The sequence below is a fragment of the Myotis yumanensis genome, unplaced genomic scaffold, assembly GCF_028538775.1.
Source record: "Myotis yumanensis isolate MYYU_CA2020_CCGP unplaced genomic scaffold, mMyoYum1.0.hap1 SCAF_8, whole genome shotgun sequence".
Classification (NCBI taxonomy): domain Eukaryota; kingdom Metazoa; phylum Chordata; class Mammalia; order Chiroptera; family Vespertilionidae; genus Myotis; species Myotis yumanensis.
This window is the reverse complement of record NW_027223759.1, coordinates 15,778,747-15,806,138: the sequence shown is the minus strand read 5'-3', so window position 1 is coordinate 15,806,138 and position 27,392 is coordinate 15,778,747. Positions and strand designations below refer to the sequence as shown.

At 39.6% G+C, this 27,392-nt stretch overlaps 1 protein-coding gene across 2 annotated transcripts; it reads left to right on the top strand.

The window, feature by feature from the left end:
• The first annotated feature begins 483 nt into the window (after nt 1–483).
• LANCL1 (LanC like glutathione S-transferase 1) lies at nt 484–25,968 on the top strand. Of its 2 annotated transcripts, none has more exons than XM_070422054.1 (10): nt 484–532; nt 843–939; nt 5,048–5,165; nt 13,872–14,079; nt 16,814–16,949; nt 17,492–17,638; nt 19,858–20,040; nt 21,359–21,535; nt 21,990–22,062; nt 22,633–25,968. In XM_070422054.1, the coding sequence occupies exons 2-10, from the start codon at nt 859–861 to the stop codon at nt 22,707–22,709; spliced, it is 1,200 nt and encodes a 399-aa protein (XP_070278155.1). In that variant the 5' UTR covers nt 484–532; nt 843–858; the 3' UTR covers nt 22,710–25,968. The 2 variants fall into 2 exon arrangements, with proteins under 2 accessions (XP_070278155.1, XP_070278154.1); XM_070422053.1 differs by lacking the exon at nt 484–532 and adding an exon at nt 554–634.
• Nucleotides 25,969–27,392: the final 1,424 nt, after the last annotated feature.

Genomic DNA, 27,392 nt, shown 5'->3' with positions numbered 1-27,392 from the left:
CCTTGGTTTTTGTCCTTTATGTGGATAGTTGTGATGGCGGTTTTTTGTTTGTTCTGTTTCCTTTTTGCTTTAAAAAAAAAAAAAAAAGAAAAAGAAAAGAAAAGTAAAGAAAGAAAAGTTTGGAAAGTCTCTGGAGAGGCATTATTCTCTCCAATTTTAGTCCTAGTAGTAGGACTATGAATGTTTACTTCTCAATGCGGTCTTTTTTCATCTCCAGATTTCTTTTTTTAATTTCTTATGAAATATTTGGATTTGAATTAGTTTTCATAAAGGTTAAAAAAAAGAAAGTCAACAGAGAACGGGGGTAGGAAATATTGGGCCCATGTGCACGTTATATTAAACGATGTCCCCACTCCAGCTCCCCAGACATTAAACGATCCCTTCCCATCCTTTAGACATCACACTCCTGTCTCTTTAAAGAACTGACAGCGAGAAGGGGGCGGGCCTCCCGAGTGACGACGGCTCTGATTGGTCCCTCTGGGAGGAAGTGCGGGGGACAGCGCCGTTTCTGTTACGGTCCGCAGGCCGCGGGGTGAGAGGCCGGGGCGGGGCTGGGCTGCTGGACGCGGCGGGGCAGTTACTTCAAATCGTGGTCGCGGGAGCGTGGGGTGCACGACGGGTCCCCTGCATCGTGGTGGGTCCGGGGCCCTGGCGGCCTTTGCGCGGAGGTGCCGCGCCCTGACGGCCGGGCCGCCGTGGGGCCAGCGTCCCCTCGGGCCGCCGAGACGGGGCGGGGGCGCAGGGCCCGGCCCGGGAGGGAGGCCGGGACCCCGGCCGCCGGCCGCGCCCCCGGGCCCCCGCCCCGCCCTCACGCCGGGGTCTCTCTCTCCCCTGTTCTGCAGGCTCGCCGCCGGCGCCATGGCGCAGAGGGCCTTCCCGAACCCCTACGCCGACTATAACAAGTCCCTGGCCGAAGGCTACTTCGATCCCGAAGGGCGGGTGAGTCGGAGGCGCCGCCGCCTGCATCCCCTCCTCCAACCCCCAGCTTTGCCCGCAAGGCAGGCGCATCCCTTTAAAAACAAACAACTTGTAGAAAGCGGTGATGACGACATAAAATCTATCTCAAATAGATAAAGTGCATGCTAAAATACACGGTTTGAGCCCTCCCCTGTGGACTATCTAATACGGAATCGTTCATATGATGGAAATAACCTCAGTCATCAATATCTTACATTCCAAAAATAGGCGGACATGCAGCCTACCGTGTTCTTTTGCACGTTTGATCCTTTCTGTGTGCGTTTTAAAGGGAGGTGAACATCCTGGCGGCATTTCACGTGCGCCCTGTTCCCCGAAGTAGACTGGAGGGTGTGGTAAAGGCATCTTCACACTGAAAGTCCTAGGACGGATCTGGGACACGGGCCTGACATCCTTTGCACCATTCCCACTCTTTGTAGGACGTTCCCCACAGCCGAAAAGTGCCAGTAAATTAAATTGGTTTGCAGCTCACAAACTACTGTGCAGAAGAGGACCTGCATATGAGTTACCGGAGGCCTGGGATTTCTCTTTTGGGGGAAACATAACTGTTAAGAGAGAATGGAGTTCCCTTTGAGAACACCTAGTTGAGCCCTGACCGGTTTGGCTCAGTGGATAGAGCGTCGGGCGGACTGAAGGGTCCCGGGTTCCATTCTGGTTGCGGGCACATCCCCAGTAGGGGGTGTGCAGGAGGCAGCTGATCCATGTTTCTAACTCTCTATCCCTCTCCCTTCCTCTCTGTAAAAAATCAATAAAATATATTTTTTTTAAAAAAAGAATACCTAGTTGAGAAATCCTAAGAGTGAGTTAGATCGGATAAGTGCGCGCGCACACACACACTATGTGTATGTGTGTGTGTGTATATATATATATATATATATATATATATATATATATATAATTTTACCAATTTCTTTCTTCTAACCTCAGTCATGTGAGAGCATTTCACATGTGGTATAATGGCCTTAGATTTTTGATAGCTGTCAAGTTAACTCTATGTGGTTCTGTTGATTTATTCCTTAAAGCACTCATTCGTATAGGTAAACCTGGGCCAGTCATGCTGGGAAGAGGGAGGTCAGAGATGGACAGGAGGTGTAGGACAGAAGGGTATCAAAGTGTATATGGAGCTAGAGTCAATCTGATTTTTTTAAAATATATTTTTATTGATTTCAGAGAGGAAGGAAGAGGGAGAGAGATAGAAACATCAATGATGAGAGAGAATCATTGATTGGCTGCCTCCTACACACATCCCACTGGGGATCAAGCCTGAAACCCGGTCATGTGGAAATTGAACCTGGGACCCTTCAGTCCGCAAGCCAACGTTCTATCCATTGAGCCAAACTGGCTAGGGCAATCTGATTCTTTTAAGACCAAAACTGAGCTGCCGAAACAAAGCTGCTTATAATTATCTTGAGGTAGATGGCGTCCTTTTGGCCATTTGGACCTGCATTCTGCCTAGCTCTGCAGATCCTGAAGCTGAAGTATTTGTCTCGTCTTGTTGGAGGAAGACATGCTGTTTCATGACAACTTGGCAAAGAGAACACTTAAGGAAATATCCTAATGACACAGCCTTCAGGAACATGCAACTCACTATTTAGGCTACTTATAAATTATGTGCTTTTCCTCCCTTATTTCTAAGGGAGAGAAAATACATTAATAAATTTAAACTCAGGTCCAAAAATACCAATGTAATTTATTATGTAACACTTGGATTTTGGACAAATCCCTAAAAGAAGCTAGCATATAAGTTCTAAAAGTGTTTAACATTGAACACCAAAGATGAGATCCTGGAGATCTGTTCTCCTTATTTTGTTAACATGCACATGTTAATAAGGAACTGCTCTGTCTTCTGGCATCTATCAGAAAAATGGGGGGAGGGGCTTTTCAAATATTGCTAGAGTTTGCATAATTTTGTGGTCTGCCCCAAGTAATCGGTATTCTCAGGCAGGTCACCTTTATTAAGAGCAGTTATGTGCCAAATAGAAAGTAACTTCCCTTCCTGAGGCATTCTCGTTATTCTTGGTCCTTTAAAGTAAGGCCAAGCAAGATGATCAATTACCCATGATCTATGAACAGAAGATGACATGTTCTCATGTAGACGTGCTCTTCTATCTAGTTGAGGTTTATAGATCTTTTATGTTAATATTGAAATATATTTTATCTTACTAAATGTGTTTTCAAGACTTATTGAAATCTTAACCTCTTGGCAGAAATTGTTAAATAATGGGAGTATGTCCTTCAAACAATGGTTTTTTCAGAGTGTGAAATAAGGAATCATCCAGGTGCTTCAGAATAAATAATCCAGAGGTGGTCGATAGTCTGATTTGCCTTATCATAGATGATCTTCAGAAGCAAAACTTAATATCTTATTAATATTGCCTTCTTTTTTCAGTGTCAAGATGTCCTTTTTAGAAAATGAGATTATGATGCCAACAGGTAGCAGTTAGGTTTGTTTTTATAACTCTTACATGATGAAATAAAACATACCCTTGTAATGTTCCCCAACATTGTTTGGAAATTTGACTGCTTTGTGAAATACAAGTCTGGGAATCAGAATCCTAAAATTATTGAGGGACCCATTAAAGTGACCTTTTAAGATACTTCATGACTCAGTGTATACAGAACTTTTGAAATACTTTTCCGTTGCCTTTAGGACAAATAAATAATGATCCTGTGGGTCTCACAGTTTGCCCAGCATCTGTGGGTCTTCATATGGATGTCACTAACCCCAAAGCCCCAGCCTTAGTGAGCTTCAGTCCACCTGCAAATTATTACTTATTATAGACTGTGAACTGTTAAAAGATGTTTATTTTTATAAATGGATTTTTATAAATGTTTATCCTCATTTTTAGAATACAAAACCAATTTCTTTAGGGAATTAACATTGGTGCAGCTTAAATACTAAAAATCCAATGGCTTGGAAACAGCAAACATCTTCTGATTTGTGGTTAATTTAATAAAATGATGTTTATTATAATAAAAATATTAGTTTCACTAATAGACAATTTCTACTAGATGGAAATGACTGTGAGCCAGTTTATCTTTGGTCTATTTCAGTATTTAATTAAAACCTTTATGTAAAACACTGAAGTTACAACAAGAATACAGTTCACTCTTGAGTAGTGCAGGGGGTTAGTGACACGACCTCCCAAGCAGTCAGAAATCAGAGTGTAACTACAGTCGGCCCTCCACATACTTGATTCCCAACCTCGGAGTTGCCCCTTGAACAACACAGTCAAGTGAAAAATAACCACTTAAAGGTGGACCTGCACAGTTCAAACTTGTGTGTTCAAGGGTCAACTATATTTCCTGCCTTGAGTAGTACTTTCAAGTTTTTTTTCTTCGTTGTTGTTGTTATTTAAGAATAAAACATAGTAAGTCCTAACTGTGACTTTAAGCAAACCAATATATAAGGAAACCAATTTCATCAGAGGGCTCAGTGATATAAACAAGGGTTAAGTTGCAACAGCATATTTCTGGTCACAAAAACATCACCAAACTTCTAAATAAAGACCCAAACCACTTCTAATATTAAACACTGAAATAATTGTGAGCTAGATATACATTAATAAAAAGTCTGATAATTCTTCTTCAACCCACTTAGTCAGGTTCAAGGTCGGGGTTCGGGGGGAGCCTATCCTGGCAGCTCAGGGAGCAGAGCAGGAACCCACCTGGACAGGATGCCCTTCCATCCAAGGCAGCGCGGATGCACACATACACACACACACACACACACACACACACACACCCAGGGATGATGTAGATGCCACTTCCCTCACATGCACATCTTTGGGATGTGGGAGGAAACAGGAGTTTCCAGAGAAAACTCACACAGACGTGGGGAGAACATGCAAACCACACAGACTGTGGACCTGGCAGGAATCGACTTTTTTTCCTTATCAATGTTCCAATGAAATAACATTGAATGATGACCTGCTGTAATTGTCCAGTTCTCCCAGGCAGAAAAAATGTGGCCTAAGTGGAAATAAAGTACCCTCCTATTTTTGATAGCTACAGTGCAAGAAGTCAAGTGGCCCATTTATTGTGATGTTTGTTTTCCTCTTCATGTCTACAGCTGACTCCTGAGTTCTCACAGCGCTTGACCAATAAGATTCGAGAGCTTCTGCAGCAAATGGAGAGAGGCCTGAAGTCAGCAGACCATCGGGATGGCACCGCTTACACTGGCTGGACAGGTATGAAGTGCTGACTGTGAGCTGGTGTAAGCATTGCAAGAGGGAGCCAAAGCATTACCTTTCCAGAGCAGTCAGACTCATCTGCATATGAGTGACCGCTGTGCTCCCAGCCTGGCCTTGGTATCTTGTGGATTCTTCACAGTGCTCTGCACTTAGGAAAGGATGTGCATATTCATGAAATTCAGGCCTGCCACAAAAGTAGATGGCTGCTGAACTTGTGAAGAGAAAAATTGATGTTCAGCATTACATAGTTAATTTGGAGATGAAATTTCAGTGGTAAGAGTCCCACAATACTGTGTGAAGTGGAGGTAAGGAGAATTTATCTACAGGAAGTAAAACATGTCCAGAAGCACTTTCATAAAAATTGCATGTAACAGGGAGCCATACAGAACACAGGGTAAAGCATAGATTCCGTGGACTAATCCTTCCATATAGTCTTTGCTGCTTGGTTTGCATTCATGGATTTACCCATCATTGAGAGGTTGGAGAAAATTTGGAAAGGAATGGCACATAGATGTCAAAAAGGTAAGGGAGAGAAACCAACACAGGAAAGTTGAAGAACTGCAATTAGTCTACTAATGTGGAGAAACAGAAAGACTGTTTTATAATCTTGAAGAAAGCACAGTTCCATGACTCACCATTTCCCAGTTACTTATATACCATATATATAATCTTTCAGGGACATTGAAGGTCATCCTGTATAATAAAAGGCTAATATGCAAATCAACCAAAAGGTGGAACAACCAGATGCTTGACGCAGGAGCTGCCCCCTGGTGGTCAGTGCACTCCCACAGGGGGAGCACTGCTCAGCCAGGAGCCAGGCTTGCCTCACGGCAGTCAGACATCCCCCAAGGGCTCCCGGACTGTGAGAGGGCCCAGGCCAGACTGAGGGACCCCTCCCCCTGCCCGAATGCACGAATTTCGTGCACCGGGCCTCTAGTATCTTATAAAATAAGAGGAATGCATGAGCCCTCCTCCCTTTTACAGATTTGTTTTATGATTTTTGTGGATTTTAGAAGCTTAACACAGGAATGTTAAGATGAGAATAAAATGAAAGTATTGCTTCAAAATGGAAGTTATAACAGTTGTCATTTACTCAGTATCTGCTGTGTTGTCTGTATGCCATAATTGGTAGTTAATCTCATTAATAAACACTACTATTCATTTTAAATTATGAGGATTTACAAAACAGGACAAGTACAATGCAGTGGTTGAGCATTAGAAAATGATTACTGTATATTAATATTCAAAAACAAGAATTCAGTACTTTAATAATAAAATATAATGAATAAATTTAGGTTCCCAAAGGAATGAGGATCTTCAACATGCAGTTTTGTGATCATTTGAATGTTGAAGGACAAGAGTAAAGATTAAAATACGATTCTTGTTAATGAAATGTTACTAGGATTGACATTTGAATGACACAAGCCGGAGACTGTGTACGTGTATGCCAATAACTAACGTTACAGGCCAGGCACCATCTAAGTGCTTTGCATTAATTAACTAACTTAAGTCTCAGCAGAACTCCATGGCGTGGATACTATTCATAGCCCCATTTCACAGATGAGAAAGGTGAATTAGAGCGAGATTGCAAAGCTGTTCATGGTTACAAAGCTAGTAAGTGACAAAGTTAGGATTCAGCCCAGCAAGCCTGGCTTTAGAGCTCCTGCTCTTTACCAAGAGAGATGTCTGTAGAGAGAATGAAAATGAGTGTGTGTGTGTGTGTGTGTGTGTGTTTACTCCACTTTTACACTTGAGTTTACAGCATTTTATAAGTGAAGTGAAGAGCTGTACATAAGCTCTCAGGTGAAGTAATTTAAGCAATCACAACACAATGATACTCATGTGTACAAACTTTTTAGAAATGGCTAATGACTAGTCGGTTTTAAGTGTTACAAAAAAACATAAGCCCTAATAAAACATGAAAGGAATTTGGAAAGAAAGGAATTTGGAAATGGCTTGTTAAACAGGCAAGAGTACTTACTATTTAAAAGTCTGTAAGAGAAAGTTATTAGGGATCAGACATAAAGTAAACCCTGGAAGAATTATGGGCATTTGCAGCTGGAAAAATGAGATCTCCATTGTGGTTCTATAGACGGTGTTTTCCTCCCTAATCCTGAATTAACATATTAGCATGGTTTCAGGATGGAAAACTAACTGGGCCAAAACAGAAGCTTTTCCTCATAATTGCTTGTATTTGAAAAGGCTTACTGGGGATCTTACGTGAAATATCGCCCAAGTCTGAAATCAAACTTGCAATAAACAGCTTCAGTTCTTATCACCAAAAGCCTCCTTTATAAAATGAGTACATTGAAGTGTAATGCATCATGATATTGATATATGACATATGCCAGCAATAACATTTTGTTCATTTTTAGCCTTACTCCTTTTCTGGTAGATTATCAAGAGTTCTTTATAGTACATGCTCCTAGTTTTGGAAGCAAGGGAAGCATTTGGATTCTCTAGGTGCCCCATCAAGAGCTATTCTATGTATCTGTGCACATAACAGACAGTGCAGAAAACTAGCAGGCAAGGAGGCCCCTGCAGGTCAAGCCTGATGGCCAGCTACGGAGTGGTCCTAGGTGGTGTCCAGGGATCTGTGGGGAATCACTACAGAGCATCACCCCTGCATAAGGCTGCTCTGGGTTTTGTTCCAGCTTGATTATAGGTTCTAAGGGGCAAAGGCTTTAAAGTTCCTTATAAAATGGAAAGCACAAAACACTGGTGAGAAATTGTTATTACAGAGGATTAAATGAGTAGATGAAGTATTCTTGTGTTAGAAATAAACATTTAGTATAAAAGATTTCTTTCCTTTCAGGTAACATGGTAAAAAGGTTAAGTAAACCCAAGGGATAGCTGATCTCACTAGTGTCTTTAAGAGAGAATAAGGGAAAGTGCTAGCCTTCATTTAATTTCATTTTTTCTCTCTCTTAACTGTGATGATTCCTATGGGGAATGATAATCAACTCACACTTTGAGGGGAAAAAATGCACACAGGACTCTAGAGGCTTTAGTTCTAAAAGACATGACCGAATTTTCTGTAACCAACTCACAGTGTTAATGAGGCTAAGATCGGCATATAGTTTCTCTTTTCAAGTATTAGATAGCATTTTAAATAAGAGGATATGCGGCATAATCCCAGGAGTAATATTAACTTGCGCTCTAAATGTAAGTCATTAAAGTATTTCATGATGCTGTTCCTCTGATCTGCCAAATGTACAGCCTTTGAGCTACAGCTTTAGCATGTGGTCTTAGTTTCTGCCGATAGCACTTATTTTAAAGGAATCACTCTGGCCAGGTGTCTTTTCTGTGCAATTTGATCTCCTTATTAAGTAGCTCTACATCAGAGCCAGCATTTCAGTGTGTAATTTGAGCCCTGAACAAGTGTCCTTCACCTTCATGAGCCCCTATGTGTCCCAGCAGGAGCTGGTAGAACACGAAGGGATCCAGGGTTTGGATTTACACTGGATTTCTTAGAGCCCTTCACAGTGTCCTCTGGATAGATAAGTGCACCAAGAGTGCCGCCTGCTTTCTTTCTGCCTGCACTTTATTTGGTGTTGATGTTATCTTAAATTGCGAAGACACAGGCTGAAACGACTGTAAGGGTAGGATACCACCAGTGTGCTAGGGTGAGGCACAGAGAGCAGGATGAGTGTTTGTAGATTGACTAGAAGAAATGGCAGGAAGGAAAAAATGAAGACATATCTAAGCAATTAGATTTTTACAGACCAAAGAGACTAGGGCTGTGTCTTGTCATTTTCATTCCAGTTACTTCAGCACTTAACACAATGGGCTAGGTCCATAGTTGGTGCTTAATAAATACATGTTGAATGGATGGGTGAATGGGTGGATGGATAGATGGATGGATGGAGAGTGCTCTGCCATTACGATTCTTGCTACCACTTATGCAAACTAAAAACAGTACCTTAAAACTAGGTGGAATGGGCAGAGGATGGGAATTCAGTGCAGTTCTTATATTGGTTAATCACATCTCTTTCCCTGCAACCTTAGCACACGCATCAGAGCAACACTCTAACCAGCTAACCTACCCAGCCAGGTCCCTGAGCTCCAGTTCTTCATGAGTACTGTGCTGAGGGATTTATCACTTACAGCAGTCTGAATAAAAGACTAGGAGTGCTTCCTAATTTTACAGTTATGAAACAGTACATTGCAGGGCACTGAGAGGAGGAGGAAAACATGACTTCTTTTTTTATTTTTTTTAATTGATTTTAGAGAGAAAGGAAGGGAGAGAGAGAGAAACATCTATCAGCTGCATCCTGCTTTCCCACTGACCGGGATTCAAACCCACAAATTCTAGGTGCCTGGGACTACATTCAACCAACTGAGCCACACCGGCCAAGGCTTCTTTTTTTTTTAACCTCTCTTCTTATTGGACAGTCAGCTCTGCAAATAGGTTCAGGAGAAAAGAAGACACATCTTCAGAGTGCTCACTTACCCTCTTTAATTTCTCTTCCACTCCTTTCTTGGGAGCAATATTAAGTTAAGGCTGTGGACTCCCAACTAGTATCCTCCCAGATTGCCTGTATTAAAAGTAGTACTGAAATATTTGAACAGCCAGCAGTGTCCACATACAGAGCACTATGCACAGTAACTACAGCGACTGGGTATGACAACTATAATTTTGTTGAAGAAATGGAAATGAATAACATCAAGGAGTAATCTCTGAAATGCCAATCACAGAGAAGTGTTTACATCTGTGGAGTTGTGTGTTTTTTTATCATCTCCATATACGTTTGAGAGTACCAGGTCTTGATTGGTCAAGATGAATGGAACTAATGATCCCTGAGAAATTCAGACTTAGTATTAATTACTTCTCAACAGCTGGCTATATTTATAGTCCTACGGGGTAAATAGCTGAGTAAGGAAATTGCAGATTTAGAAGTATCCCTAAGCAGTTTACCCTCCCTTCCCAGAGTAGTAGCTACAGAAGGAAACAGGAGAGAAAAATCTAGTTCATTTCCATACTGAAATCCAGAATAGATTTCTATTAGCGCAAAATTTTATTTGGTCTTCACTGTATATATTGTTTTCTTTCAAGTAGTTGTCAACATTTCCAAGAGAAGAGGTTTCTAGGAGGAACTGTGAGGCAGTGCCAGGCTTCCTGAACTTCTCATGCAGAATAATATCTCCCCTCTGTTCAGTGCAGTGCTGTGCTTAGACCTTTCTGTGGGGATGGAAAGGTGACTTTGCTGTACACAGGGCAGCCACTAGCCACAGGGCTTCCAAGCATTTGAAATGCGTTAGTGTGACTGAAACAAAGAATTTTAAATATTGTTTACTTTTAATTAAGTTTCTGTGAAGGTGAGCATGTTGGACACCACAGTTCTGAGCAACCAAACGGGCTCCAGGAACCTAAGACCAAAATAATAAATGTCTGGGTTTCTTCTGGCCTCTCAAGACCACAAAGGAGGTGAGAAGCATAGTGTTGCTTTTTGTTTTTCAATCAAACACAATTCCCACTGCATTGGATTAATGAGTCTTGTACTCCAGCTGCTCCTGAAATGCATCAGGGAATCGTTGGCCACTTGGGTTAACACATTTGCCACAGGTTTGGAGGACATTTGTCCAACCTCTCATTCCTGAACTCCAAACTCATGTATCCAGCTGCCTGCTTGGCCTCTCTGCTTGGATAGCTCCCTCTCAGGCATTCCCCATCAGGTTCCATTGATTTTACCTTCTAGACAGACGGTGTGATTTACCTTCTGCCTCACTCTCCAGCTTCAAAAAGAGCTGTATCCTTCAGCATTAGGCTTACCAGCATGTGGGGATACACCTAAAGGAACAGTGGCTTTAACACGACAGAATTTCTTTCTTTTGTATAAAGGCAATCCAGGACAGCTTCACAGTCCTTCAGGATTTGAGCTTCTTTGATATTGGTGCTTTACCATCCTCATCACAGAGCTGCTACTTCATGATCTAACATGGCTGCTTTAGCTACACCGTACAAAGTGCATTCCAGTCAGGAGGAAAGAAATGGCAAGTCCCTCCATTCAAGAACATTTTCTGAAATTATCCCCATTACTCCCACTATGTCTCACTTGGTCAGCTGCAAAGAAGACTGTTATGGACAGCCCTGTGCCTAGCTAAAATCCAGGCCGTTATTGTTGAAGGAAAAGGGAGGTACATTTTGGGGGACCATTTAGCAGTCTCTATCGTAGTCTCATCTTCCAAAATGGATTGTGAGTCAAAATGTTTGATAAAGAGAAATGATGCGATAGCACATAAGCATATTATTATTAGAAATATGGAGGCAGATACTAGAGGAAATGACTAATATTATTGAAAGTGATTGCCTCTGGGAGGCAGGAATAGAGTGGGGCATGAGACTGCATATGTATATTAAGCCAGGCATTACTACTAGTATTTAATTTCTTCCATAAAGAACATACTGTATTTATTTTGATAAATTACATTAGAAAAGAGTCTTTTAAAGCCTACGCTGATTCCAGGGCTGTGAGTATATAGAAGGACTGGATGAGTTTTTCCTACATGAATATTTTCAGTGGTTGGAAAATTGTTAAGAATCAGATTTAAGACATTTGGCCACAGGTAGTTCCTCCATTTTTTCTATTTGTTTTAATTTTTTAAAATGTATTGATTGATTTGAGAGAGAGAAACATTGATTTGTTGTTCCACTTATTTATGCACTCATTGGTTGTTTCTTGTATGTGCCCTGACCAGCATCAACCCACAAAGTTGGCTTATCAAGATGATGCTCTAACCAACTTAGCTACATGACCAGGATTAAATTAGGGCATCTGGGGTATAAAATACTGATGAGGCATTGTCTTTGACTTAGGCATTTTATCTAATTTTTTTGACCTAGACTGAATATAATAAGCTTGTTCCAGACATTTTTCTAATTGGCCACAGCACCCCTCACTTGAAACCCTTTTCATCCTCAGGTGCTTTGTGACAATGAAGGTAGACACCATAAATTGCAACCTGGATGAGATTGCCTAATCAAAATAAGCGGACACTGATGCCCAGAATGAGAAGGAGAGAAATAGAACCTGAAATCCCAGAGGCTGGCTCTGTTGATCAGAAAGAAAAAAACAAAATATTTTATTTAAATGAAATATTGTGAGACTTGAGAAGTGATTACTCTCTTTTCATGAGAAATACATTGAACCTTACAATTGCAAAACTTCATGGGCTTTGTTTGTTAAATACTTAGGCCAAGAGGAATTGTTGATAATGAGAGAAAGGTCTGCAAAGGAAAGCAATCATTGGGCTTGTATTTAATCACTTTTTATTTTCTCAGATCTCAGTCATGTCATTATCTGGCTTTGGTGCTTACATAACTTAATTAAGAGAGTTCAGGCAGCGATGGGAATAGGAGGGCAAAATGAAAGGGTAACAATTTAAACAGATTGCCTGCTGATGCCTGGTGTGGATGAGATGAAGCCCATTAAGAACCTAATTCTAGAAGAAGCTCTTGACATTGATCATTTGTGAAAAGGAGATTTCTTTTCTTACCCACATATGGGGTCTTGCACACTTACATCTATAAACCTTAAGCATTGGTACATCTGATCATCTCAGCTTGTGGAATTACTAATGCCAAGCCACTTTGAAAGAGCAGACAACGTTATTAACTTTGGCAGGAAATGAAAATTTGGTCTTAATATACATGTGAAATTGAATTGTCTGTAGCACAAAGCTTTGGAGATTACCCATGCAAAATGAGAAAACTACCTAAATTTAAAATTGTCCTCAGTACAGTGAAAAGTAATTTTGCAGACTGCATTTTTACTGCATTGAAATTTGTGAAGAGATTGGCTCTATTAATTTAGATTTAAACAGAGGCTCTCTATCTTTTAAAAATGGTAAATGAGATGGAAAATGTACTTTAAGGAGAAAAATGAGTTTCTGGAAATGCTGAAGGCAGGCTCCCTGTGCCACATCTTTGAGTCTGCCCTGAGACCAGGAGTCTTCAGAGGGAGGCTGTCTCTGCTGTGACAGGTATTTGGAATAGGACATACAGACAACAGCTCAATTACATACAGGGCTTCAAGAGTAGGATAGGAAGCCAATTAAGGCCCAAACCTAAAGTCATTGGCAACTTTTACAATATAGTTCCTAAAGAAGCTGGGTTCTCAACAGAGAGAAAATAAATACAGAGGAATTGAATTCATCTCTCAAATAACTTAATTTTCTTGTAATCCCTGCCTGGAATGATACTGGGGTAGGGAATTTGGTTACTCTACCACCTTCTCATGATCATTTCCTAATCTTTGGATTTCTTTAGCTCACATGAACAAACATTTCTTGTTTATTATTAAGTAAATTATTATTTGTTAAATAAATAAGTGACTCTTTATTTGGAACCATAGTTTTCATAACCTATCATTTAACCATGAAGAATACATTAATACAATAGCTAGAGTGCAACAAAGATTAATAATAAACTTAGATTTAGAGTTCTTAGAGAGTCTTAGAGTTCCTATAATTTAGAGTTATAATGATGAGGAAACTTAGAACAATGAAGTGTTTGCCTGTGTCTATTCTAAGAGCTGCTTGGTAATAAAGCTGAGTCTAGAACTAAGGTCATCTGAACAACCGGATAGTTTACATATTTATTACAGCTTGTCAAAATCAACACTGCTGAGGAGGCAGCACACCAAAATAATACAGCCAGCTGCCCTTTCCTCATGTTTACATGGTTTTCCTTTTGCTTTTCAGGTATTGCTGTGCTTTACTTACATCTCTATGATGTGTTCGGGGACCCTGCCTACCTCCAGATGGCACATAGCTATGTAAAGCAAAGTCTGAACTGCTTGTCCAAGCGTTCCATCACCTTCCTTTGTGGGGATGCAGGCCCGCTGGCTGTGGCCGCTGTGGTGTATCACAAGATGAGCAGTGAGAAACAGGCAGAAGATTGCATCACCCGGTAATCATGGTTCTCTTAACGGATTTTTAGCTACCTGTTATTATGCATTAATTCTACGTGTTTTAGTGAATTTACTTTCCTCTCAGCAACAAATCTTAGTACTATCATTTGATCAATTCTGACATTTTTCTTATGTTATGGTTAAGGAACAACCATTATCCCTATTTTATTGCAAGATGTAATAACACTGACACAATCCAGGTCAAACATCAGTTTCAGTAACAATAATGATCAAAAGCCTACTTATATGATTACTAACCCAAGGTGCTATCCAAGATCAATACTTTGAAAAAATGCAGTTCACTTCCTGTGGTGGGTTGAGAAAGGCCCCTAAGGATATACAAACTGATGCAAAACTGCTTTTTTTTAAGGACAAATGATATGCAAATCCAGCCTTTTATTTTTAATATAAGTCAGGGCAGTCCACTGAAGGTGGTGAATTATGAAGAATTACTAAACTTTTGTACTAATAAATTACAATTTTTGCCTTATTAGAGTTTAATGAACACTCTTTCAGAATTCTGCTAAGAAATCTGACTGCCATGCAACTCTGCATGCATGGTAGCTTCCCACTGAGCATGCTGACGTACAGAGAGTTACATTTCCAGCGAAGGTTTTATTGTTTGGTTGAGTTGTTTAATAGACTTTACTTTTTAGAGTAGTTTTAAATTCACAGCAAAATTGAGAGAAAGGTAAATAGATTCCCCATATGCCACCTGTCCCCCACACTGCACAGCCTCCCCCATTATCAACATTCCCCATCAGAGTGGTGCACTTGTTATTATCGATGAGCCCACACTGACACATCATAGTCTCTGAAGTCCACAGTTTACATTACAGTTCACTCTTGGTGTTGTACATTCTATGGGTTGGACAAATGTATGACATGTTTCCATCATTATAGTATCAGAGTAGTTTCACTGCCCTAAAAATCCTCTGTGCTCTGCCTATTCATTCCTCTTTCCTCCTCCCTAACTCCTGGCAACTTTGATAATAAATTCTTATCAAGATTCTGACACATTTATTCTGTTTACTATAAAAGTCCTACCTTTAATAATGTTCAGACACACTAATGAATTTTAATGATGTGAATTCAAATCCAGAAAAGAATGGAATACTTACTTTATTACCCTAAACTGTAAAGTATTGTTTTAAGGAGATACTCTGAGCAATACTTTATTTTAAAAGATTTGTGAAGGTATTTGCTACCTACTTTAAACTTCCCAAATGCAAAAAAGTTTGGCTGCAAAATAATTGGAATGCTAATTACATATTGCCACCTAGTGGTAATGCAGGTCATAATGATGGCAAATAAAACTGTTTTCTAATATAGTGGTTCAAACATATTTTATTTAGATGAAAACATCATTGGAGTTAATGCAATAATTAATAATTAATTAATAATTAATTCTGAGTAACTTCCACAGTGTAGTGATTGATTAAAAATTCATGGTAATTTCTCTTTTTGAATAGATTTTTAATCTTCTTTGCAAAAGTAAATCAAAAGTGCTTTCTTATATCCAAACTCTATACAATTTGATACAGTTACATAAAACTTGACAATAAATTCTTATCAAGACTCTGACACATTTATTCTGTTTACTACAACAGGTGAATTCATATCTAGTAAACAGATTTTATTTTCTTAAGGTCTCAATGTTACTAAGCTGCCAGTTAGACATTTTTAAAAAAGAATTTTTATTAAATGTTTTTAAATTCTTTAAATATTAGGAGTGTGTGTGTATGATACTGAAGTAGGAAACAAAATAGCCCATAATTCTACCTTCCAGATGATCATGTTGACATTGGGAAAAAACAGAGTCAAGGTATTACAAGAAAATCAAAAGCAATCTCTTGCCACTGTGTCTCTGTACCTAAGATAACCACTGTTCGTTCCACTGTGAGTTTAATGCCTGTATTTATAGAAGAAAAAAAGTGCATGAGCCATAATTTGCATATTTGAACAGTTTGATTGAAATACGTCCATTTGTTGAAATATAATATGGAAACGTTTAACTTTGTCAGTAACTGCAAGCAGCCATACTTTTCAAACCCCTCTTTCTTGCTGGGGAATAAGTTCACTTCAGGACCCTTTCATAACTTTTTCTCAGTCTGTTTCATAACTGTTGTCCCCTTTTAGTCACTAAAATCATCTCATTCTGGTTATAAAAACATGTCTTCTTCACTTTAAATTGTGTGTTCCCCTTGTCAGACCACAGGCCTGTGGAAGTGGTGGGAGGCGTTGGGAGGGGACAGACAATGATTTTTTCCTTCACTTGTACATTTCATTTTACAGAAAGAGAAGGCCCTTTGAGTGTTGGCTTAGTTCTTTCTCCAGGCAAAATTCCCTAACAGCCAGCAGTCTTAGCCTCTCTGACCCCAGCTGCTAGTCTCAGGGCAGGCCTCCATTGAGGAGCGAGGGAGGCTCCAGGTGGCCTCAGCCCTACTCCTGTATCATTTCCTTCTTTGAGTATCTTGTTCGACAGTTCCATTGTGAACTAAAGAAAAGAATTTTAGTTACGGGTTAATCTGTGAATCCTGACTATCGTTGGTGCTCTGGCCCAGCCCACTAATATTCATGTAAAATAACATACATATTAATTATAACTATATTTAAAAAATTTTTAATATAATAAATATTATATTCATGTGTGTTTTTTATAGGTACCATTTTTGGTATATACCACTACCTAATTCCTTTCAAATTATCTCAAGCATGTATTTTTCTTCCCAGGCTAATTCACCTAAATAAGGTTGATCCCCACGCTCCAAATGAAATGCTCTATGGACGAGTGGGCTACATCTACGCTCTTCTCTTTGTGAACAGGAACTTTGGAGTAGAAAAGATTCCTCAACGCCACATTCAGCAGGTACCATGTTTTGTGCTTTTTGGAGTTTTTTTAAACTTACGCCTACCTAAACTATTGGCTTTATTCCTCCAGTTAGCACTTCCCAAATAGCTGGAAGGTGTATCTTGACCTCTGGAAGTTGGGCATGATAAAAAAAAAAAACAATAGCTACATGCTGAGTTCTATTGGAAACGCTGGGGAGAGTGACTCAGTAAGACTTCCGGCCATGTGAGAGTTAGAGGCCCTTTCCAAGAAGACAAGGGCAGGTTTCAGCTTCCGGTGCAAGTAACCCCTTTGGTGCCGGAGGAGTTATGCATTCCTTTGACAAGTGCATCCTTGTAAGCTGTCGGGAAAAGAGTTCAAGATCTTCCATACCCTCCCCTACCCGACAGAATATAGTCACACCTGCTCTCTGAGTGCTGAGTTAACTGCCCTTCCATGGCCTAAGTTGGTGTCTAATTCGCCATGTTTCCCAGAATCTAAGCTATTCAAACAGGTTCTGACCTCCACCAGCAGGGTTTTTACTTTAATTCTCATTATTTTGGTTGTTTTTTTCTATGTAGGTTTGTGAAACAGTCTTAACATCTGGAGAAAACCTAGCTAGAAAGAGAAACTTCACAGCAAAGACTCCACTGATGTATGAGTGGTACCAAGAGTATTATGTGGGGGCTGCTCATGGCCTGGCAGGGATTTACTACTTCCTGATGCAGGTGAGAGGGGATGGTGGTGACACTTTAACAGGTGCTTCCTGACTTGACTGTCAAGGTCAGAAGACTGGTGCTCCAGCTCCATTTTTCATTCTGTCGACTCCTGCATCACCCTCCTTGTAATTACCTGGCCTGAACAACAAGATTAATATTTGCAAAGGGGCATTTCAAGTGGATAAACATAAAAGGCGCTGTGCCTTGAGATGATGTTTGATTTGTGGATAACCATACTTGCCTAGGTCCACTTGTCTAGACTAAAGTGTTTTGACCTATACTTATTGTTATTTCACATTGTAAGGCACAACCCATTGAAACAAATTCCAGAAGTAAGACCAAAATCAGTAGAAAACAAATGAGGACATGTTGCCTAAGGCTCATTTAGAAAGCAAAGCTAAGGAGCCTTTCCAATGGATTTTGTATAACCTACCCGGGAACTAGCTGAATAGGCTATGCTTAACCGTTCTTTATTTAGATCAAATACTGTTGTGGGACATCAGCCAAAGTCAAATAGACTAAGGACAAATAGAATTTACTGCAGCCAGCAAAATCGGAGGGGGGAGGTCAGAAGGGGACTGCTCATGGGAGAATCATTTCTGGGGGCTTATTTAACTCTCTTTAAGGAGAAATTGGCACTTGTGAATAAGAATTTATGGCTAAAGAAAATTGATTTTTAATGGTAGCAAAGGTGTCCCCCTCACCTTCCCAAAGTACAATGTGGCATAAAGAAAAGTGTTTCATTAATATGTTCAACATGAGTGCTTAGACATACATACTACTAACTGGTTGAGTAGCTGGCTATAATAATACAAAATCAATGTCAGACCTGGCTTCGCCCCATAACTAAACAATGACAATGATGCTGGAAAACACAAGGTTATTATTGCTTTTAAATGCAAAGTCACACTTTGAGGGTTAGAGGCAATAGGAGACCAACTATTGTATTTATTCTACACTTCTCAATTAAGAGTTTTATAATTAGGGATTTTGACAGTTTAGACTTAAATTCCTTTATTTTCTGACTTTTTATAGACTTAAATCCCCTCATTATTGCTCTATTTCTGAAAGCAAATATAACTCTTAAAAGTTTTCAGGAAAGGAGAGTTCATGTCTTCTGAAGTTTCGAGGTGAGTTGAGTCACACGTGTCAGTGACTGAACAGCCACATGACCTTTCATGGAAGTAGATCATCAGGAGCATCTTACCCTCTACCTCCTTTGCTCTGTAGTAAGAAATCTGGAAACCCAGCTACTGAGTTTTCCATTGGCAGATTGTTAGCTATATTAAATGATTTCATTTTTAATCCTGTAAAAGTTCATTCCCGGAGGTGCCTATGTATCAGCATAAAGCAATATATGTGTTGGCCATTTTGGATAATTCCTGCAAATTTGAGGAGAATCCATTTATTCTACACTAGCATTTTAAATTGAATTTGAACAATATTCTTTGGATAAAGTGAAATCTACATGTGCTCTAAGGAACTCAGTGCAGGTCCAGTGTCTGAAAGCCTTGTCCTCTGTGTGGCCTAATTCCCTGCCACCACAGCCTCCTTTCTGTGCTTCACGCCACTGCCCTCCTCAGCCCCACAAATTAACCCCTACCTGGCAAAGACAACACTTTGAATTTATAATTTAAAGAAGTGAGCAGTGCTTTGAGTCAAAAAGAGAAACTAAAAATTATATCAAAAATGGAGACTCATATGCTCTATTTCAATGTGTCCTGTAAATCTGTACATTGTTGTATCAAATTGACCCTGCGTAAGTATCAGTCCCAAATGCTCTGCAGAACGGCTTGGTCTAGAGTCACACAGCAGTTTGGAATCTAGATTCCAGGCCTCCTACCTTGTTCGTACCCTTTCCCATTGGAAACATCTAAATGTAATAATGAAAGTTGTTCTTTGTGGATCTCTTTCTGGGTTTTAATGTATGCTGAAGGAGTTCAAACTTCTCTTACACTCACTCTCTCAAGCATTGACTTTAGGAAAGTTATTTACATGTATGTAAGATAACAAAAATTGAAAAATAATGTGGACATAAGGCCAAAGAGTTAACTGATAGCCTAGTTTAATTTGTTCCAGTAGGCAAAATAATTGGGTGGAATCCAGAATTTCTTAATGATTTCCAGTTCCTTCTGGTCATGTTTTCTTTATGGTTTAAAACTCATTCCTGAGGCTCAGGAAGATCTGTTTGCTTCAGCAGAACTAATAATTCCCTTTCTCACTCCTAGCCCTGCCTTCAAGTGAGCCCTGCCATGCTACACAGCTTGGTCAAGCCTAGTGTAAACTATGTCTGCCAGCTGAAGTTCCCTTCCGGCAATTACCCTCCTTGTGTGGGCGACACTCGGGATCTGCTGGTCCACTGGTGTCACGGTGCCCCTGGGGTCATCTACATGCTCCTCCAGGCCTATAAGGTACTGTGAATTTTCTCCTTCTAGAAATAAATTGGAAAATATAAAATTCTAAAATTTAAAATTAGTTTTATGCATAATCCTTAAAGGATCAATAGATAAATCACTTGTTAGACCTAAGCTCACTGTTGCTAAATGGATTATAACTCATTCTCACAGTGTCTGTCTGCACCAGAGCAGGCATTATTTCACAGAGCAGGAGTCTGCTTCCCTCACAACTAGAGTAGCCAAGAGGATAGCCTCAGTTGCAGAGCCATGATGAGTCCCCAGGAACTCGATGAAAAAATAGAATGAATCCGCCTCACACACTGCTGGTGGGAATGGAAAATGGTGCAACTGCTGGAGAAAACAGTTGGCAGTTCCTCAAAAAATTAAAGTTAGACTTAACATATGATCCAGCAATTCCACTCCTAGGTATTTAAAATCAAGGATCCAAACACACTTGTACGTCAGTGTTCCACAGCAGCATTATTCACAACAGCCAAAAGGTAGAAATAATTCCAAGTATCCATCAGCAGATGAATGGATAGACAAAATATGGTATCTGCCTACAGTGGAATAGTATTCAGCCATGCAATAGAGTGAACTTAGGATCTAAACTATAGCATGCATCCATGAACATTGAAAACATTATAAATTACAAATCTACAGACTGGCATCTCATAATCTAAGTAAGCTTTTAGTATATCAAATTTTACTTTTAGAAACTTGGGAAATCTTTTAAAACTGCCTTTATGTTTAAGATCACTTAGTTTGCAATGAGATGATTAAAATGTCTAATCAGAATATTCCTCAAGTCTTCGATTAATATAGGAGTCCACAAAAGATTGTAAAGGTGTATCTTTATTTTTCTGACAAAGTGCAGTGTTTTATAGCCAAATCAGTTTTTATAATCAGCTTCATATACACAGTTTCTCCTTTAGTATGTGAAGAAACTTCCTTTTAATCAAGGGCATCATTGTTACCAAAGAAGGTAGCATGTATTCTTTGGGAAGTGAGTAATGATAACAGCAAGTTTCAAGTAAAATAATGTTACTTCACCAATAACACATAAACACACACACACACGCACACACGCACACACTTAAAACTTAGACCATGCAAACAAAGTCATGACCCGTTATTTTTTTTAAAGCTAGCAGTTTTGTAATTTGTCCCCACTGATGTACCACGTCTCTGTACAGCTAAATCCTTTATCCTTTCTTGCCAAGCCACTTCCCTCCCTCCTTCCTCCATCTCCCCTTCTTTCCTGTCGAGGAGGAACACCAATAGAATTTTCTTTCCTATCCTTTAAAATAAAACGGTGTCCCTGACTCTGCAGGTATTCAAAGAGGAACAGTATCTCAACGATGCCTATCAATGTGCGGATGTGATCTGGCAGCATGGGTTGCTGAAGAAGGGGTATGGGCTGTGCCATGGCACTGCGGGGAATGCCTATTCCTTCCTGGCACTGTACAACGTCACGCAGGATCCCAAGTACCTGTACCGGGCCTGTAAGGTAGGAGGCAGAGCCCCAAACGGAAAGCACCTCTCCCAGAGGCTGTAGAAAGGGTTCTAGTTAATCGGATTCAATTCATTCATTTGTTAAACCATATCAGTGGGACACACAATTATTTAAGAAAAACCTTCAAAACCATTCAGTGGAATTATCTTTCTTTTAAAAGGACATAATTCTATTCAGCAGCATTTCTGAGAGAAAAAGAAAGATGTAGGTGGTGTCATTCCTTCGTTTCTTCTATGCTAACCTTGGAGATGTAGGGCTCAGGTAGCTTATTAAATTCCCTTCATGTTTCACACTCTTTCAGGCCATGCATTTCTCTGCATTAACTCCTTTTCTCTGCCTTAAAGATAGTTTTTTACTTTTTAGGATAATTCTTATGGGCAATGTCTATCAACTTGTGGGGGTGTCTGGAAGAAATCACAGCAGTAATTTAACTTGGTCTCATTTTCAGTTTGCTGAATGGTGCTTAGATTATGGAGATCATGGATGCAGAACACCGGACACCCCCTTCTCCCTCTTTGAAGGTATTTTCCCACGTGACTGTTTGCCTTATAATGTCAGCGTCCACTGCTCTGCTTGCTAGTTAATGTATTTAAATCAGAGTTTTGTCAACAAGTTAATTTTACAATCATTTATTAAACTACTTCCTTATTTCCTAGTACAACAGCTCAGTATTAAAAATCAGTGAGCACGTGGACTAGCACAGACCTCATACCAATTGTCATAGTGATGACTACCATTATGGAGCCAGGCACGTGCTAGGCATTATGCAGATGCCGTCATAAATCTCAGCGAAAACATACAGACATTATCCTCACGTCACAGATGTGAAGACAGATAGGTGACCCTCAGTGCTCACACAACAAATGGCAGGGCTGTGCCTTGAACTTGTCTGGCTCCACTCTCCCTCCTGTCTTCCCCTGGACACCTCACTGGTGACCTCCTCTAATATTGAACTGCAAGGAATGTAAATATAGACAGATGCCTACTTCATTTAAATCATTGCCATTAATATCGTAATGTTGCTGCAAAATGAAGCTACTCTCTAAAATGGAGTCGGTGGTATATTAACTTTTCTCTTTCTCTCCCTTCAGGAATGGCCGGGACAATATATTTCCTGGCTGACCTCCTCGTGCCCTCGAAAGCCCGGTTTCCTGCATTTGAGCTATAAAAGGACAGCCTGCCCTGCAACTCATGCATGACTCTTCCTGTATATCAGACCTGAGCGAAATGCTGGCAGTGCTTTTCAATGAAACAGTCAAACTGTGTACTTGGTTTAGTTGATTTTTTTCCCAGAATTTGTCTTTAGTTCACTTCCTTTTTTTATCATTTATTTTTATTTTAAAATATCCTTTTATTTTAAAGGATTTTAAAAAATCCTTTAACTTTAACTTCACTTTCTTCCAAAAAAGAAGCTGGGTGATATGTATAATATTTTGAGGGCATATATGTATATATATTTTATAACGGAGGAAGTCTTGCTCTTATTTAAGCTTATGAATATAATTGTCTGTTACTGTTCTGAAAATGGTTAAAAGAAACTGAATGTAGATAACAGATAAATATATGATTATTGTTGGACATTGCCCTCTACCTCTGCTCTTTAGTATTTTTTCTCCAACAGGACAGTTTTATGACTTTGCTTTTCTCTAGGGGCTGATTATGAAAGGGAACAAAAATATAACTCTGTGCTTCCAGACAAAAATTGCAGGAGTTAAAAATTGCAGGAGTTAAAAACTGCTCTAGCGACCTAAATGCCATTTTTTAAATTCACAATGTTAATTTAAACTAGAGATCAGCATACTCTGACATTTGCCCCTTTTTGTTAGGAAAGCATCCAGGCTCTAGTCGTGAAAATGCTTTGAAGGTTAGTTCTAGATAAGCTAACAATAAGAGTTTATTGTGTGTTGTTTTCTAAAGTAAGCTAGTGCGGTTTGTAACTATTTATTTAAATTTGTTTGTTCTCTAGAATTAGTATAAGATCAGGAAACCAGTGTTCAGGCTGTGACTATGTTGTAGCTGAGGACTTGAGTCCACCCTTTCCCACTGACCTTCTAAACTTTGACTTGTTTCACTTGCTTGGCAGTGACTTTGCTTTCATGCTGGCTGTTTGATGCGAGCCACGTTTCCCTTCCTAGCAATCTATCTGGATGTAGGTCTTTTCACTAAGTAGTAAAGCATTCTAATTCTATTTAAAAGGAGGGAGGGGTGCTGTGTGTATAGCCATTAGCTTGAAAAAAACAAAACACTAAGCTTTTGCTATAAATCCAGTGATCATGCTTAGAACAAATGGATCCTGCCTCTTTGCATATGTTAGGCTTTACATTCATCAATTTCTGAGCCCTCAGAATAGGGTATTTATATAGTAGATGCAGAATCCCTGGTGCTTCAAGTCTGTACAAATGTTTTGACTCATCAGCTTCTACTCCTCCTTCCATTGCTGCCTTTTTCAAGCTTGTCTTATTCTATGTTTTGACTAATTTTAGAACATTTGCAGCTTTAAAAAAACAAGGTCTAAAAGTTTTAAATGTGCCTATCTCACAGCTCTCTCAGTCATAAAAACATACTATTTTTTATTGGAAGTTTGAGCCAAAACCCCACTGAGTGTGTTGGTTCCTGCAGTCCCCTATTGTTTTCCACAAAGCACCAAAATAGCTAATATTATTGGAAATTGTCTAAGCCTTTAAACAGGGGTGGAGAACCTTTTTTCTGCCAAGGGCCATTTGGATATTTATAACACCATTTGCAGACCAAACAGAATTATCATCCTAAAAATTAGCCTGCTATATTTGGTCAAGCATTTAATTAACTCACCCCTAATGCCTTGGCAGGGCCAGACCAAATGATATCGCGGGCCATATGTGGGCCAGACGTTCCCCACCCCTGTTTTAAAGGCTACTGACAATAGGATCTAGAAAACAGCCCACTACTCAAGTCCTAGGATTCGCTTGTCCTCTGTGACTTGTGCTATTCGGGGACAACCTTGTGCCTCTTGGGTTTCTCAAGTGCTGCTGAGAGCCATGTGCAAGCTCTGCCTTCCCAGGAACGTTTTAGCGGTGGTGTCAGCATCCACAGGAAAGCTAATTTGCCTTGGCTGGGTGTCTAACTGGAAGGAATAAAACCCACTTGGTTTAGTTAAATATCTTACTCTACTGTGCCTGTACTTTTAGCAATTATAGTTACTAAAGGAATAACAATAAAACATAATTTCTCTTAGCCAGAGACTTGATCACAGTGCTTCTCCAAACATCTTAGTCAATTTAAACCCCAGGAAGACTTCAAGGCAGGAAAAATAATATTTTGAATAAGGTTCTTATTAATACTTGAATTACAATCTGGCTACTGTCATCCATTATCAAATTCATCAATATAAACACAATTCATGTACCCTTTTTTTTCTTTTTAGGACTTACAAAACTGGCAGGATTTGTGTCCTTTTTAATTTTTATGCATAAGAGCTGAGAAAGTTGATAGGATTTTAACTTAGGCAAAGGCTATAAACTAAGACCATGATAGAAACTGAAAGAAACTTTTACATTAGCTTTCTTAGTTTTAAAAGGAAGAGGCATCATTTCAGTTGTGTTTCTGTTGTATAACTTTTCCCTCATATATTTTTCTTTTTGGTGAAAAAAAAAAAACCTCCCCAAAACTTGCCTCCCAGAAAACTCATTAGTGTGTCTCGTCTCCATGAAAAGACTAGGTGGTAAAACCTTAAGAGCTTGCTGCACAGTGTTCATTTGTCCTGCCTATGTTTGTTCCTGTAGTGATGAAAATTGCAGTAGTTAACTTTTCATCATGGAAAAAATGCTAACATTATCATAACTATCTTCATCAATACCGTTGGGCTTTGGTCTCCTCCAGGTTGTCTGTCTCTAATCCTTAGAGTCATTTGGCTCCCTTTTCATCTCTGATGTCAGTTCCAATTATTTGGCATCAAAAGCCTTCATGGTAGGTAGAGCGTTGGGTAAAAATGGATCGAAGACTCTTTTCTCTCCTTGTTACTACTTTCTTATGTAACTGAATGGATGGAGATCCTTTGCTCCTATGTCCTCAGGCTAATTTGTGTCTAGTCTTGTGATGCCCTGCTTTCTACTAGCTGACTTTGAAATACAACATGTGAAAAGTAGACATTTGTTCATCTATTCCTTTGGCTACTAGAACTCTTCTGTAGTCCTTTTTACTTATACTAAATTCCACTTCTGCTTCCCCTAAATAGGTCAAAGCACCCCATTTCTATACTACTAAGCTGTAGAACTGTTTCTCCCCATAGGTATAAAACTAAGTGTTTGGGATATTCAGGGACCCCTCCCCCCCCCCCCCCCCCCCCAGTGTTATATTGCCATTTATTGGGAAGAGCTGGGATCATATGTATTTCTATGTTCTGTAAAGGATTTGACTTACTGGTTCTCAATAAAATTTTATTAGGACTATATATTGTCTTGAACTTTTTGTTTGATTTGGTTTATACTTAAGAATAGTGTCCTTCAATGGTAAATGATGGCTTTTTCTCTATACACTCACCCCCTAATGTTTCTTCCTGACTTTTTCTTCATTGTTGGGTGAAACAAGATTTGCAGTACTTTCTGAAAATAGAGATGTATTAGAGGAAAATATTTTTAAATCTGATCATTATAGAATTAGGAGGAAGGCATCTACTAGGCTTCAAGCAGGGCAGTGCATTATACATATGAGAATCCACCCTGTGGTTAATATCTAAAGGCATAATTCTAGAAATTGATTTCCCTGATGACAGTTCTGAAAGGAACTTGGAATAGATAAGATGACATGAGGCATAATTATAAACTGTCTGTGCAGAGGTTAGGAAGGAAGGAGTTTGCTGAATCACCTGGCATAACTGTCCCACTTATTTTCATGACACAGCCCTGTAGTGTCACTTAGCACAACAGAGACCTGCCAAATTATACAGTACTTGTTTTCAATGAGGTCTTGTCATCAGGTGCATATGATTAAAATGCCCTTCATACCCCTGGTCTACTGTATGAATGACTCATGATACTAAGGATAAATGCACATTTTTATATCCCTTCTTTGATTGAATGAAGGTATCGATGGCAGAGTCACATCTTTGATATGGGCAGTGAGGCATGGAGAGGACAGAGCCTCAAAGAAGCCACCCAGAGCTTCCTCAAGTGATGCCTGGAGCATCCCCGCTAACTCCCCAAGATGACATCTCAGTTGGTAAGGCCAGCTAGCACTGTCCTCTGGTTTACTGTGCCCCGGCTCATCTTCCCACCAGAAGAAAAATAATGGCAAACGCATTAGGTTGTACCACAGTTGTCATTTCATGAACAAACAAAACCTAAAGAAGTAATTTGTCCCCTGCTTCTTAACAATGGTAGTTTGATTTATGGTTTTCTAACTTTGCATTAGAAAGGCCTTTGTCTCCTTCCTTCTTCTCGTAGTCTCTGAATATAATAATAATATTTGTGTCATTTCTGTTTCCCTAGATATTTCCCACTGTGGAGTCAGTGTTATTAAGTCTCATGAGTTCTCTGCTCTTATAAGCACCATTTAAACTGAGAAAAGCCTAACAGTCAGTCCCTGATAATTTGCTTTCTCACTCTGTTTCTCATCCACACTCGCTGTCTTCCTTTTAAAGCTGAGGGTCAATAAACAAAGTGAGAGAACCTTGGCTTTTTACAATGGAGAACACGTTGGCTTCATTGGACTCATTATGTAAAATATTGAAACACTATTTTCCAGGAGCCCCGTGCTGGTGCATCCTTGGGGACTTATTTGACAATTTTGTGAGTAATGGGAGAGAACAGCAAACACAATAAACCAGGAGGCAAAATAATGAGAACAGAGAAATGGATCTTAGCAGGACCACTGC

Coding starts and splice junctions, on each gene's coding strand:
- LANCL1 (XM_070422054.1), top strand. CDS start 859: ATGGCGCAGAGGGCCTTCCCGAACCCCTACGCCGACTATAACAAGTCC. Junction 940..5,047: donor ACTTCGATCCCGAAGGGCGG/GTGAGTCGGAGG, acceptor TCATGTCTACAG/CTGACTCCTGAGTTCTCACA. Junction 20,041..21,358: donor TGCTCCTCCAGGCCTATAAG/GTACTGTGAATT, acceptor CTGACTCTGCAG/GTATTCAAAGAGGAACAGTA.